Below are 14146 nucleotides of genomic sequence, written 5' to 3'. Positions count from 1 at the left end.
CCCCCCCGCCCCCTGGTATATGGCGTGCCCCCCCCCCCCCCCCCCCCCTTACCTATTTAATACTATACCCGGGGCCCGGCATAGCGCGTCACACGTAGGGAATGCCCCAACAAACACACATCTTGAATTTTGACTTTTAAAGTGGCTTGGTCTAAAGTGTGAAAAAGCCGACAAGACTTTCCTTTAAAAAAGATTGAGACTTTCAATGCTTACTTTTAAAATCAAGAACCTTAGGAAAAGATGAATTATCCATACGGACCTCAAAATTATATCCTCTAACGTGGAAGTCGAATTTTTGAATTTCATACTTTACTGAAAAAATCTCCTTGTAGATGGTGTGATAGTGTTTTTCTGATTATTTGAACACATAGCATGTATACGCCTAGTACACCTGTTTTGATTACCCCAAGTCACTTGAAGATATCACAGATCACCTTGTTAAGGTTCTGTGCAGAGAAAATGGACACCAGCCAAAGCCTGTTTTCCAACATGTATCAACTTTGCAATAGCACCACCCACCGAGATCGAACAGACAACCGCTATCATCGCTTTAAAGAAAGTGGCCCAGTCACCTCCACCGCTGAAGATTCCAAGTACAGGGAAAAGAGTCTTGCAGACAGATGCAAATGATCATTATTGGGGAGCCATTCTCATAGAAGAAGATAAAGACAAGAAGCACTATTGTAGACATGCCAGTGGCTAGTTTAAAAAATTAGAAAAACACTATCACGCCATCTATAAGGAGATTCTTACGGTAAAGTATGGAATTCAAAAATTCGACTTCCACCTTAGAGGATATAATTTTGAGATCCGTATGGATAATTCATCTTTTACTAAGGTCTTTGATTTTAAAAATAAAATCCTTCATGATCCGCAATTACTCAGACTTAAAAATTGGTTTGCAAGATATGATTTTTCTGTCTTGATTCTGTTGCAAATATTGGTTAGGTAATAGAAGAGGTGGGTTTTGGCATAATACTGGATTTGGTCAGGTTTGGCTAAACTATCTAAACCAAGAGGCAAACGATGGTCTGATTTTACAGGAAAACACAGTGGTATATGGATATTGGTAGCCGTGAGGATGAGAGGAAAGGTCTGCAAGCTCTTTTCTTTTTCCTCCTGCTGCTTGGACGATCATCTTCAAAGTCCATCTGGCAGTCACAGTCTGGGCCACACATAGGGGGATCACTATCCCATATGAAGTGACCATCAATTTTGTCTATGAAAATCTTAGACCCATCTGCTGTAAAGCATTCTGAGTTTGCCATTTTAGAACTTCTGCTTGAGTTGGAGGCTTTGTTCTCCCGTCTGGTTGCATCTATGTTGGCTGGACATATGGTCTGGAGACCACTTTGGTTGCCTGGTCTACTTGCCTTTCGAGAACTGGAAAATCTCGATCATATGATAAAAACATCATACACGGTGTCGTTCCTGATAGCTTATCTCCAATACTAGACCTACCGTTAAAGAATACGTCCAGTCCTCTAAACTTGATAAGTGTCTTACCCCAGTACCTCTCAAGAACGATACATTGACCTTGACACTCACAAAGTCAGATTGGGCTTGCCAGGCCTTCTATGTAAAAAAGAAATCAAAATAGATCCGGAGAAAGAAAATGCTAGTATTGATTACAAACCTTTGAACCTGTTCCTAAAAGATGATAAGTTTCTTATTCCAAGAACCAGCTCCCTATTCACGTCTTAGATGGTTCTATGTCTGATTCTGAGATTGAGGCTGTTTCTATTCTTGAGGAGAGTGCTATGCAAGCAGGAGTATACTCTTGGGTTTTCCTTTTGTCTTTTGCTGCGGGTTTAGCCTTTTGTGGAGCAGGTTCATCTTTTTATGAGAAAAGACTCATTCTAGTAGTCTTTGATTTTGAAGAAGTTGGCTTAGTTGAACTTATTCCTAAAAGATGATAAGTTCCCTATTCCAAGTTTGACCTCAAAGGAGCATTCTAGCAATTAGGGATTGATCAAAAGATAGGCCCAAAACAACCTTCTACATTCCAAATGCACAATAATCCTTGGAAGCTCATTGCCAGACGAAGATCTTCTTGTTGGAATGGATGTATATTGTCAAACAAAGAATCTTCAAATCCTTCCGACAAGATTGAAGTATAAAAGGCAATTTAAACCTTATTCAACCATTCCCAAGATGTTTTCTATCAAGGAAGCTCCAATTGATTATGAATAAATCAAGAACAAGCTGCTGAAATGTTATGCCGACAGCCATGATCAGTTCCAATTGCAAATACTGGTTAGGTAATAGAAGAGGTGGGTTTTGGCATAGTACTGGATTTGGTCAGGTTTGGCTAAACTATCTAAACTAGGAGGAAAACGATTGTCTGATTTTACAGAAAAACACAGTGGTGTATGATGTTGGTTCTTCAATTATGGGAGAAGATTCTCTCATAGATTCTCCTATTTTTCTATGGGTCTGTTGATCATTAGACCATGTGGAAGTAGCCATTAACAGTCGCGTGATGTCCATGGTTGCTTCTTCAGACTCTTTTGAGCTAGTTTCTGCTTCAGATGAACTGTCTGATGTCTCATATGGTTCTGTGTATGATTCTGAGATTGAGGTTGTTTCTATTCTTGAAGAGAGAGCCATGCAAGCAGGAGGATACTCTTGGGTTTTTCTTTTATCTTCTGCTGCGGGTTTAGTCTTTTGTGGAGCAGGTTCATCTTCTTCTGAGGAGAATCAGACCAAGATGATTTCAGCCCTAAAGAAGCAAAAGAGGAAGAAGTAGACTATCACATTCCAGTCAACAACATGAAACAATGTTTCATAACTGTTCCAACTTCAAAATATGATAATCCAGTAAACTTGGTTGCTTACATAGATACTGGTGCAGGAAGAACAATGATGAATCCAAAAGTCATTCCACATGATACCCAAAATGGTGGCTCGGCGACTTCACAAGAGTCATGTGAAGAAGGAGAAGATTGTGATATAAGGGATTGGAAGGAAGAAGAATAAGAGGGGAAACACATACACCACCATGGATTCTCATACCCAGAAATCAACCCAGCTTTTAGAACCGGCTAGCATGGATAGATTTACAGATGACAAAACCCGGAGCAGAACTACAAGCTATCCTCAGGAAATTTGCCTCCAGATTCACCGGTACCCTTAGAGATTGGTTTCAAAGTCTTTAAGGATACAAACAACTCCAGCTCATCAAAGCAGACGCTGTAATAGGAATTCTTAGACTCATATACATGGCTGTCGGCATAGCACTTTAGCAGCTTGTTCTTGATTTCTTCATAATCAATTAGAGCTTTCTTGATAGAAAACATCTTGAGAATGGTTGACTAAGGTTTAAATTGCCTTTTATACTTCAATCTTGTCCGAAGGATTTGAAGATTCTTTGTTTGGCAATATACATACATTCCAACAAGATGATCTTTGCCTGATAATCCTACTATCATCCAACCAAAGCTGTCATTCCACCAGAGACTCCAAAAGAAGAAGAGGGATGATCAATTTTCAAAGTTTTTGGATGTCTTCAAAAAAATTCATATCAATATTCCCTTTGCGGACGCCCTTGAGCAAATGCCGAACTACACAAAATTCATAAAGGATATAATGTCAAGGAAGCGGAAATTGGAGGACTATGAGACAGTTAAACTCACGGAGGAGTGTAGTGCAATCCTCCAACGGAAGCTACTGCAAAAGCTTAAGGATCTCGGCAGTTTCACCATCCCATGTACAATTGGGGGGTCAACTTTTGAGAGAGCTCTTTGTGACCTAGGGGCGAGCATAAACCTCATGCCTCTATCGGTTTTCCGGAAACTAGGGCTTGGAGAGGTCACCCCGACTACTATCTCACTGCAAATGGTGGATAGGTCCCTTACCTATCCAAGGGGAATCATTGAGGATGTTTTGGTGAAAGTTGACAAGTTCATTTTCCCGGTTGATTTTATTGTGTTAGATATAGAGGAGGATAAGGAGATTCTCATGATTCTTGGGAGACCTTTTCTAGCTACCGGAATGGCCTTAATTGATGTGCATAGTGGGAATTTGACTTTGAGGGTCAATGAGGAAGAAGTCAACTTCAACATCTTTAATTCATTTAAGTTTACAATGCTTCCCCTACTTATTATGAGTATCATTGCTATGAAGTGGCAATGATAATTTTTAGCTTTTATTCTAAATTAACACGTTATGTCACTAACAAGTAACTACTCTGTCAAGATGAAAGGAAAAAAGAAAAGAAGAAGAAATACAATGAATAGGTGAAGTTGTAACGTATACTCATATAAACTTTTTGGGTCTGCAAGACTTTCTTGAAGGATCATTATGGGAACACCTTGCGGGACCACATGTACACTTATTTTCTTTGCATTTGATCTGTAAATAGGGTTTCCTGCATGCCTTCTTGAATTTGGATCTTTTAGTCCTCTCCAGTTGTCACATGCCCCGCAAAAATCTTATGCTATATAAATCTTGTCCTTTTGTCTCACAAGTTGCCATTCACTCTGTCAAAAGTAGTTTTCATCTTTTGTAAAATAAGTCAAAAGTGGAATAGTGTGGTGTCCACTTTGTCAAAAGTATCAGGCTGTCCTCAGGGAATTTGCCTTCAGATTCATCGGTGCTCTCAGAGATTGGTTTTAAAGTCTTGGAGGATACAGACAACTCCAGTTCATCAAAGCTGACACTGCACACAACAACAATAACAACCCTTAATCCAAACTTCAAATCAGACACTGCAGTAAGAATTTTTCCAAATTTCAATATTCCACCAAAAGACTCACACTTGTCCCCATGTCTCAAAGTCTAACTTCAAATCTCTGGTGTGGAGCAAGTCTCATCTTCGTACATAGCTACACTCCATCATCAGCTCATCTATAGACTGCAGAATCATGCACGAAAACTACTTTTGACAAAGTAGACGGCATACTATTCCACTTTTGACTTATTTTACAAAAGATGAAAGCTATTTTTGACAGAGTGGATGACAAACTATAAGAGCTACAACCAGAATTACAAAGATCTCTCCTTGCTACAAAGAGAGAATTAAAGGTTGTCTCCATCGGAGAAATTCATCAACTAGCATTGACAGCCCTCAACAAACTCTGTGAAACACAAGAACTATTTTCCTCAATGATGAACAAGAGGTGATGACTTGGACTGATTTTGGTCGAGCTAGGAAATCATGAATGAGATTGTGGTTGCCTTTTATATGCTTAACAGAAAAATCGTATCTTGCAAACCAATCTTTAAGTCTGAGTAATTGCGGATCAGGAAGGATTTTATTTTTAAAATAACCAATGACCAGCTATTGGCTTGGAGAACGTATTCTCTTATCGCTGTTCAGTGTCAGTTGGTTCTTCAATTATAGGAGAAGATTCTCTCATTTCTCCATGGGTCTGTTGATCATTAGACCCTATTGAAGTAGCCATTAACAGTCGCGTGACGCAGATTGGGATCATTGAATTCATTGAGCAAGTAGTATCTCCGAGACATTCTTTGATAATGAAATTTCATTTCTTTCTTTTTTAAATAGCAACATTTCATTTCAAAGTACTCCAATCTTATCCGACAGGATAAGATTCACTCCAAAAATGCCCAATGGCCAAGTTAGCGGTCAAGTGTGAGCAGAACTGTAGGAATGCATGAGGTTGATTCGTTGGTCGCTCTTTCAGCACAAGTATCAGCTTTGACCAACATGATATCTGAGTTGACCACGAGGAAAGCCTCATCAAGTAAGGAAGCAACTATGGTCACAAGTACATCCTATGGGGGTGAAGGTAGTGATACTGAACAAGTGCAGTACGTGAACAACAAAAACTTCAATTACAGAGCCAACAACATGCCTAGCAACCTGCCAACTCATTATCACCCCGGACTCCGAAACCACGAGAACTTCTCCTACAGCAACAACAGGAACGTGTTGCAACCTCCTCCGGGGTATAGTCAACCAGCAACTCAGCCTAAAGTATCGATAGAAGAGCTGTTGGGCACAATCATTGTAGAGACAAGGGGGCGGTTCAACAAGAATGAGGCTAGACTTGATAGTATTGAGACTCATTGCACCAACATGAATGCCTCTATAAAGTCTATGGAGATGCAGATCTCCCAGCTCGCCAATTCTATCAAGAGACAATCATCAGGGAACTTCCCGAGTGATACTGAGAAGAACCCAAAGGATCAATGCAAAGTCATCACCTTGAGAAGTGGAAGCGAAGTGGAAAGCCCTAATCGTCAAGATGAGAAAGTTAATGAAGAGAACACCACACCAGTGGAAGAGCTTGAGAAGAAAACTAGTGATGAGTAGAAAAAGGAGTAAGCACTCAAAGTGAATCCGGGGTCAATTTCTTTTCTGGACAATCCTCCTATCATCCAACCAAAACTGTCATTCCCCCAGAAACTCCAAAAGAAGAAGAGGGATGATCAATTTTCAAAGTTTTTGGATGTTTTCAAAAAGATCCAGATCAATATTCCCATTGCATACGCCTTTTGAGCAAATGCCGAATTACGCAAAATTCATGAAGGATATAATGTCAAGGAAGCGGAAATTGGAGGACTATGAGACAGTTAAACTCACGGAGGAGTTTAGTGCAATCCTCCAACGGAAGCTACCGCAAAAGCTTAAGGATCCCGGCAGTTTCACCATCCCATGTACAATTGGTGGGTCAACTTTTGAGAGAGCTCTTTTGCGACCTAGGGGCGAGCATAAACCTCATGCCTCTATCGGTTTTCCGGAAACTGGGGCTTGGAGAGGTCACCCCGACTACCATCTCATTGCAAATGGCGGATAGGTCCCTTACCTATCCAAGGGGAATCATTGAGGATGTTTTAGTGAAAGTTGACAAGTTCATTTTTCCGGTTGATTTTGTTGTGTTAGATATGGAGGAGGATAGGGAGATTCCCATCATTCTTGGGAGACCTTTTCTAGCTACCGGAAGGGCCTTATTTGATGTGCATAGGGGCGAAGATCTTCCCCGGAAAGTTGAAGTTCAGATGGTCAGGACCGTTTAATGTCAAGAATGTGTCTCCATTTGGGGCTGTTGAACTCGAAAGAAATGATGGTCGCACGTTTCGAGTTAATGGGCAACGATTAAAACACTACTTCGGAGAGAAATTCAGAACGTTGCCAACATTCAGTTTGAAGAATTGAAGCGGTGAAGTTGTGTTCATGTCCAGTTAAGGGACGTTAAATCAAAAGCTTCTTGGGAGGCAACCCAAGTTTCTACCCATTTATTTGTTTTGATTTTAGATTATTTTAGTTTGATTTGTTGAACATTGAGTTATTTTGTTGATAATTTTTTGTTATTAGATTCTTATAGTACAATTTTTATGGTAAGTATTGGTAAAAATATTTGTGGTTGATTGTAGGTCATTGGAGGTCACAAAATTTCCAGAGGCTAGATTTGTGTCAGGCTGGAGCGTGACCACCGCGCTTAGGCGCGCCTGAAGAGGGCTAGAGACGAAAAAAAAGGGCTCAGGCCCGCTCTGCAGCCCACCTATAAATGGAAACTCATGAAACCCTAGCCCTATTTCTGCCTCCCTCTCAAAATTCTCAGCCTCCATCCGAAATTTCTCTCCTAAATCCTCACTTTTCATCAGAAATCATCCAATATTTCTCCCTTAAAAAAAAGAGAAAAAAAATGCCGCGGAAAGTGAATGCTAACCGGATCAAGCTCGGTACGAGCTCCAGCAACCGCCCACCTATCCTTGCCCCGGTAGAACTCCATGCCCCAACAGTACCTCCTCTCGATTACGACAACACTCGGTTTGTATCGAAGGATGCATAAAAATAGTATGAAAGACACAACAAGAATCGGGACTGCATACGAGAGAGGGGATTCGAAACAAGATACGAGGGGTTGCCGCCGGAAATCGCTAAAGTTATTCGGGATAGGGGCTGGCAAAAATTTTGTTCTGAGCCGATTGCGGGATCCACTACTCTCGTTCGCGAATTTTTCACAAACGCGAGAAAGTGTACCAACAGCAAGACCAAGGTGAGATGGCAAGTGATTAAATTTGACGCCGAAACAATTAACAATCACTTTGGCATCCCCACCCCCAGTATTGATCAGCAACAAGACTCTCCGGACCGAGATCCGCAGGCAATTCTGGAAGCCCTTTGCGACGGGCCTGCGAGGTGGACAATAAAGAATAACACTGAATCCGCCTTTGAGGTTAAATATATGACGAACTACACCAAGGTGTGGTTCCATTTTGTCTGCGCTAGGCTTATTCCTTCGACTCACATCTCGAAAGTCACAAAAGAGCGGGCATTGGTCTTACTAGCAATTGAGAGAGGAGAGCCCTTGAATGTGGGGGCCATCATCAACAACGGCATCCACCATGTCCTAGGACACAACATAAACCTCATGCCTCCCATTCCCGTGGTTGCTGACGGAACTTGTTCTGGCCGCTAGAGTGGCTATTCCGGATGAACATCTTAATAAGCCCATTCGGGCTTTTGATCTCAACGACATCATCCGGATCACTTCTGGCCGGGCAGCATCAGAGCAAGATGAAGGAGGAGCAGGATCATCGCAGCCCCCGTTGCCAAAGCGGAAGGGGAGGGCCTCTATGTCTCGCGAGGACCTCGCTTGACGGGTTGATCGACATGAGGAGCAGATTGTCAATCTACAGAGTTAGTCAGCCTGGGGGAAATTTATGGATTGTATCAATACTTGTTAATATGTTTGTGTTTTCGTTTGTTTATTTGGAGTGTTTAATTTAGATTCTGTGTTGATCATTTTGTTTATTCAGTTTGTATTTGTTAGCTTGTTTATTTAGTTTGTTTATTTTAATATATATATATTTAAAAAAATTCTTTCTAGTGAGTTGTTTTTCTGCTCCTGATGATCAATGAACCAATAATGACATTATCTCCTAATTTTCCTGAGTTTTTGTGCAATGTGTCGTTTGTGAATTCTGTGTGCTTGACAATTGGTGAACATGAAACACTCTAGTTCTCGCAATAAAAGACTTTATCACTACTCATTTAGGGATCTAGAAGAAAATTATTCAATTAATCAAGTCCGCGGTACATTAAGGATTCTATAACTCAACTTAGGGAAACTCGAGGCGAAATCTTAGGCTAGCTAGTCAGCAGAGAAATAATTTAGGCGTTTCTCTGCTGACTAGCTAATTTAGGCGTTTCTCTGCCTAAATCATTTCTCTGCTGACTAGCTAACTTAAGATTTCGCCTCGAGTTTTCCTAAGTTGAGTTCTAGAATCCCTAATGTACCGCAAAACTTAATTAATTGAATAATTTTCCTCTAGGTCCCTAAATGATTAGTGATAAAGTCTTTTATTGCGAGAACTAGAGTGTTTCATGTTCACCAATTGTCAAGCACACAGAATTCACAAACGACACATTGCACAAAAACTCAAAAAAATTAGGAGATAATGTCATTATTGGTTCATTGATCATCAGGAGTAGAAAAACAACTTACTAGAAAGAAATTTTTTTTGTATATATATATTAAAATAAACAAACTAAATAAACAAGCTAACAAACACAAACTAAATAAACAAAATGATCAACACAAAATCTAAATTAAACACTCCAAATAAACAAATGAAAACACAAATAGATTAACAAGTATTGATACAATCCAGAAATTCCCCTCACACTTACAAGATACATTGTCCTCAATGTTATTAAAATACAAGCCAACAATAAAAATGTAATTGAAGAATACCTAGGAGGCGAGATATGACTCTCGCCTCCTAAGGGTGGTCCTCATCCATGTCGTGCGGAGGTGGTGGTGGCTGGAGGTCAGGCTGCTGCTGCTGATAGCTAGGCTGCAGTTGCTGCTGGAAGCCCAGCTAGTAAGTCCTCCGGATATGCTCAGGGAAAGGAGGGACACGCGAATAACCGCTGATGTCGTAGCCCGCATCAATGCGGGCTTGGAACAGTGCCTGCTCGAGCGATCCCAAGCATGCGGTGTGGTGCTCCACCAGCTCAATGTTCAGTTGTCTAATCAAGGCTGACTGACTCTGTAGATCGGCAATCTGCTCCTCATGTCGATCAACCCCTCAGACGTGGTCCTCGCGAGACGTAGAGGCCCTCCCCTTCCGCTTTGGCAGCGGGGGCTGCGATGATCCTGCTCCTCCTTCATCTTGCTCTGATGCTGCCCGGCCGGAAGTGATCCGGATGATGTCGTTGAGATCAAAAGCCCGAATGAGCTTCTTAAGATGTTCATCCGGAATAGCCACTCCAGCGGCCAGAACAAGTTCCGTCAGCAACCACGGGAATGGGAGGCCAATGCTGTTGTGCCCTAGGGCATGGTGGATGCCGTTGTTGATGATGACCCCCACATTCAAGGGCTCTCCTCTCTCAATTGCTAGTAAGACCAAGGCCCGCTCTATTGTGACCTCCGAGATGTGAGTCGAAGGAATAAGCCTAGCGCAGACAAAATGGAGCCACACATTGGTGTAGTTCGCCAGATATTTAGCCTCAAAGGCGGATTCAGTGTTATTCTTTATTGTCCATCTCGCAGGCCCGTCGCAAAGGGCTTCCAGAATTGCATGCGGATCTCGGTCCGGAGAGTCTTGTTGCTAATCAGTACTAGGGGTGGGGATGCCAAAGTGATTGTTAATTGTTTCGGCGTCAAATTTAATCACTTGCCCTCTCACCTTGGTCTTGCTGTTGGTACACTTTTTCGCGTTCGTGAAAAATTCGCGAACGAGAGTAATGGATCCTGCTGCCGGCTCAGAACAGAATTTTTGCCAGCTCCTATCCCGAATAACTTTAGCGATTTCCGGCGGCAACCCCTCGTATCTTATTTCGAATCCCCTCTCTCCTATGCAGCCCCGATTCTTGTTGTGTCTTTCATACTGTTTTTCTGCGTCCTTCGATACAAACCGAGTGTTGTCGTAATCGATAGGAGGTACTGCTAGGGCAGGGAGTTCTACCGGGGCAGGGATAGGTGGGCTGTTGCTGGAGCTCGCACCGAACTTGATCTGGTTAGCATTCACCTTCCGCGGCATTTTTTTTTATTTTTTTTAAGGGAGAAATATTGGATGATTTCTAATTAAAAGTGAGTTTAGGAGGATTTGGGAGAGAAATTTCGGGTGGAGGCTGAGAATTTTGAGAGGGATGCAAAAATGGGGCTAGGGTTTCATGAGTTTCCATTTATAGGTGGGCTGCAGCGCGGGCCTGAGCCCGTTTTTTTTTTTCCGTCTCTGGCCCTCTTCAGGTGCGCCTAAGCGCGTTGGTCATGCTCCAGCCTGACACAAATCTAGCCTCTGAAAATTTTGTGACCTCTAATGACCTACAATCAACCACAAACATTTTTACCAACACTTGCCATTAAAATTGTACTAGAAGAACCTAATAATACAAAATTATCAACAAAATAACTCAATGTTCAACAAATCAAACTAAAATAATCTAAAATCAAAACAAATAAAGGGGTAGAAACTTGGGTTGCCTCCCAACAAGCGTTTGATTTAACGTCCCTAGCTGGACATGAACACAACTTCACCGCTTCAATTCTTCAAACTGAATGTTGGCAACGTTCCGAATTTCTTCTCCGATGTAGTGTTTTAATCGTTGCCCATTAACTCGAAACGTGCGACCATCATTTCCTTCAAGTTCAACAACCCCAAATGGAGACACCTTCTTGACATTAAACGGTCCTGACCATTTGGATTTCAACTTTCCAGGGAAGATCTTTAAGTGAGAGTTGAAAAGAAGCACTTGTTGACCTGGAGCGAAATCTCGCCTCAAGATCTGTTAGTCGTGCCTCTTCTTGGTCCTCTCCTTGTATAGACGAGAGCTTTCATATGCATCATGCCGGAACTCTTCCAACTCATTCAATTGGAGTAATCGTCGCTCTCCCGCTTCCTTCAAATCAAAATTGAGCTTTTTGATGGCCCAAAGTGCCCGGGGCTCCAACTCCACTGGTAAATGACATGGTTTCCCAAAAACAAGCCTATACGGAGACATGTCGATCGGTGTTTTGAATGCCGTCCGATAGGCCCATAATACATCATCTAGCTTTGTTGACCAATCTTTCCTGTTCAAATTTACGGTTTTCTCCAATATTTGCTTGATCTCCCGGTTTGAAATCTCTGCTTGCCCATTTGTTTGGGGATGGTAGCCAGTGCCACCTTGTGCCTCACTCCATATTTAGATAACAATACCTCCAATGCCTTGTTGCAGAAATGGGTGCCCTCATCACTAATTCAGGCCCTTGGAGTGCCGAATCTCACGAAAATGTTCTTGTGGAGGAACTTGGCCACCACCTTTGCATCATTTGTCGGGGTAGCAACGGCCTCAACCCACTTGGAGACATAATCCACCGCGAGCAAAATATATTCCTGTCCACAAGATGGTGGGAACGAGCCCATGAAATCGATGCCCCATACGTCGAAGAGCTCAACCTCCAAAATGTTTGTAAGAGGTAGCTCCTGACGCTTGGATATATTCCCCGTTCTTTGACATCGGTCACATGTCTTGACGAAGGTATAGCTGTCACAAAAAAGTGTGGGCCAGTAAAATCCAGATTGAAGGACCTTAGCAGCGGTCCTTGTGGGTCCAAAATGTCCGCCATAAGCGGAAGCATGGCAATGGTGAAGGATATTGGGGATTTCTTCTTCGGCAATGCATTTTCTAATCACCAGATCAGCACCTTTCTTGAAAAGAAATGGTTCATCCCAAATATACCACTTCACGTCATTGAGGAGCTTCTTCTTCATGTGGGGAGTCAAATCAGGAGGTAAAAATCCACATGCCAGATAGTTCACCAAATCTGCATACCAAGGGAGATTCGCCTGTATACTGAGTATGTGCTCATCAGGGAACACTTCTTGAATGTAGGCCTCATCCATTTTCTCATTGAGCTCAAGTCTAGACAAATGATCGGCCACAACATTCTCACTTCCCTTTTTATCTCTAATTTCCACATCGAACTCTTGTAGCAAAAGTATCCATCGAATCAATCTTGGCTTCGCATCCTTCTTGGCGAACAAATATCTGATGGCCGCATGATCCGTGTGAACGATGACCTTGGATCCAATGATGTACGAGCAAAACTTATCACAGGCAAATACCACAGCAAGCATCTCCTTTTATGTAGTGGTGTAATTCTGCTGAGCCTCATTAAGGGTCCTGCTTGCATAATAGATTGCTCTAAAAGTCTTGTCTCTTCTTTGGCCTAGCACGGCACCAACAGCAAAATCACTCGCATCACACATCACCTCAAATGGCTCATTCCAATGGGGAGCCACAATGATTGGAGCCGAAGTCAACCTTTCCTTTATCATATCAAAGGCTTCCAAGCAAGAGTCATCGAAATCAAAAGCAGCATCTTTCTCAAGAAGGTTGCACAAAGGCTTGACAACTTTAGAGAAGTCCTTAATAAATCTCCGGTAGAATCCCGCATGACCCAGAAAACTTCAAATGCCTTTGACATTTACTGGTGGTGGAAGCTTCTCAATAGTGTCAATTTTCGCTCGGTCCACCTCGATACCCTTCAATGATACTTGATGGCCTAGGACAATCCCTTCTTTCACCATGAAATGGCATTTCTCCCAATTGAGTACAAGATTACAAGGGATAGGTTGAGGCAATGATCAAATGACGACCCAAAAACTGAAAAATCGTCTATGAACACCTCCATTATCTCTTCCACCATATCGGAGAAGATGGCCATCATACACCTTTGAAATGTAGCAGGGGCATTGCATAAACCAAAGGGCATCCGACGGAATGCAAATGTACCATACGGGCAGGTTAATGTAGTCCTTTCTTGATCCTCTGGGGCTATAGCAATTTGATTATAGCCCGAATAGCCATCAAGAAAACAGTAGTACTCAAAACCTACTAGTCGGTCCAACATTTGGTCGATGAACGGGAGCGGAAAATGGTCCTTCCTGGTGGCCTTATTAAGCTTCCTGTAGTCGATGCAAACTCTCCACCCTGTGACCGTTCTTGTAGGAAGCAATTCATCCTTGTCGTTTCTCACCACCATCATACCACCTTTTTTCGGCATGACTTGGACCGGGCTGACCCAAGAGTTATCTGAAATGGCATAAATGATTCCTGCATTCAACAATTTTAGCACTTCGGTTCTCACCACTTCTTTCATGGCTGGATTTAATCTTCTCTGGTGCTCAACCGATGGCTTGTAGGCCTCCTCCATAAGAATCTTATGCATGCAAACAGTGGGGC

General features: G+C 42.2%; 1 protein-coding gene and 1 pseudogene across 1 annotated transcript; one reads left to right on the top strand and one right to left on the bottom strand.

The window, feature by feature from the left end:
* Window positions 1-3555: 3555 nt before the first annotated feature.
* Window positions 3556-4134, top strand: LOC112092598. The gene has a single exon (XM_024169149.1). The coding sequence runs from the start codon at window positions 3556-3558 to the stop codon at window positions 4132-4134; it is 579 nt and encodes a 192-aa protein (XP_024024917.1).
* Window positions 4135-11452: 7318 nt separating this feature from the next.
* Window positions 11453-14117, bottom strand: LOC112092597 (annotated as a pseudogene).
* Between the last annotated feature and the right edge of the window lie 29 nt (window positions 14118-14146).

This window comes from Morus notabilis, unplaced genomic scaffold (genome assembly GCF_000414095.1).
Source record: "Morus notabilis unplaced genomic scaffold, ASM41409v2 Scaffold285, whole genome shotgun sequence".
Classification (NCBI taxonomy): domain Eukaryota; kingdom Viridiplantae; phylum Streptophyta; class Magnoliopsida; order Rosales; family Moraceae; genus Morus; species Morus notabilis.
The sequence above is the reverse complement of the archived record's forward strand: the minus strand, read 5'-3'. Positions and strand labels throughout refer to the sequence as shown.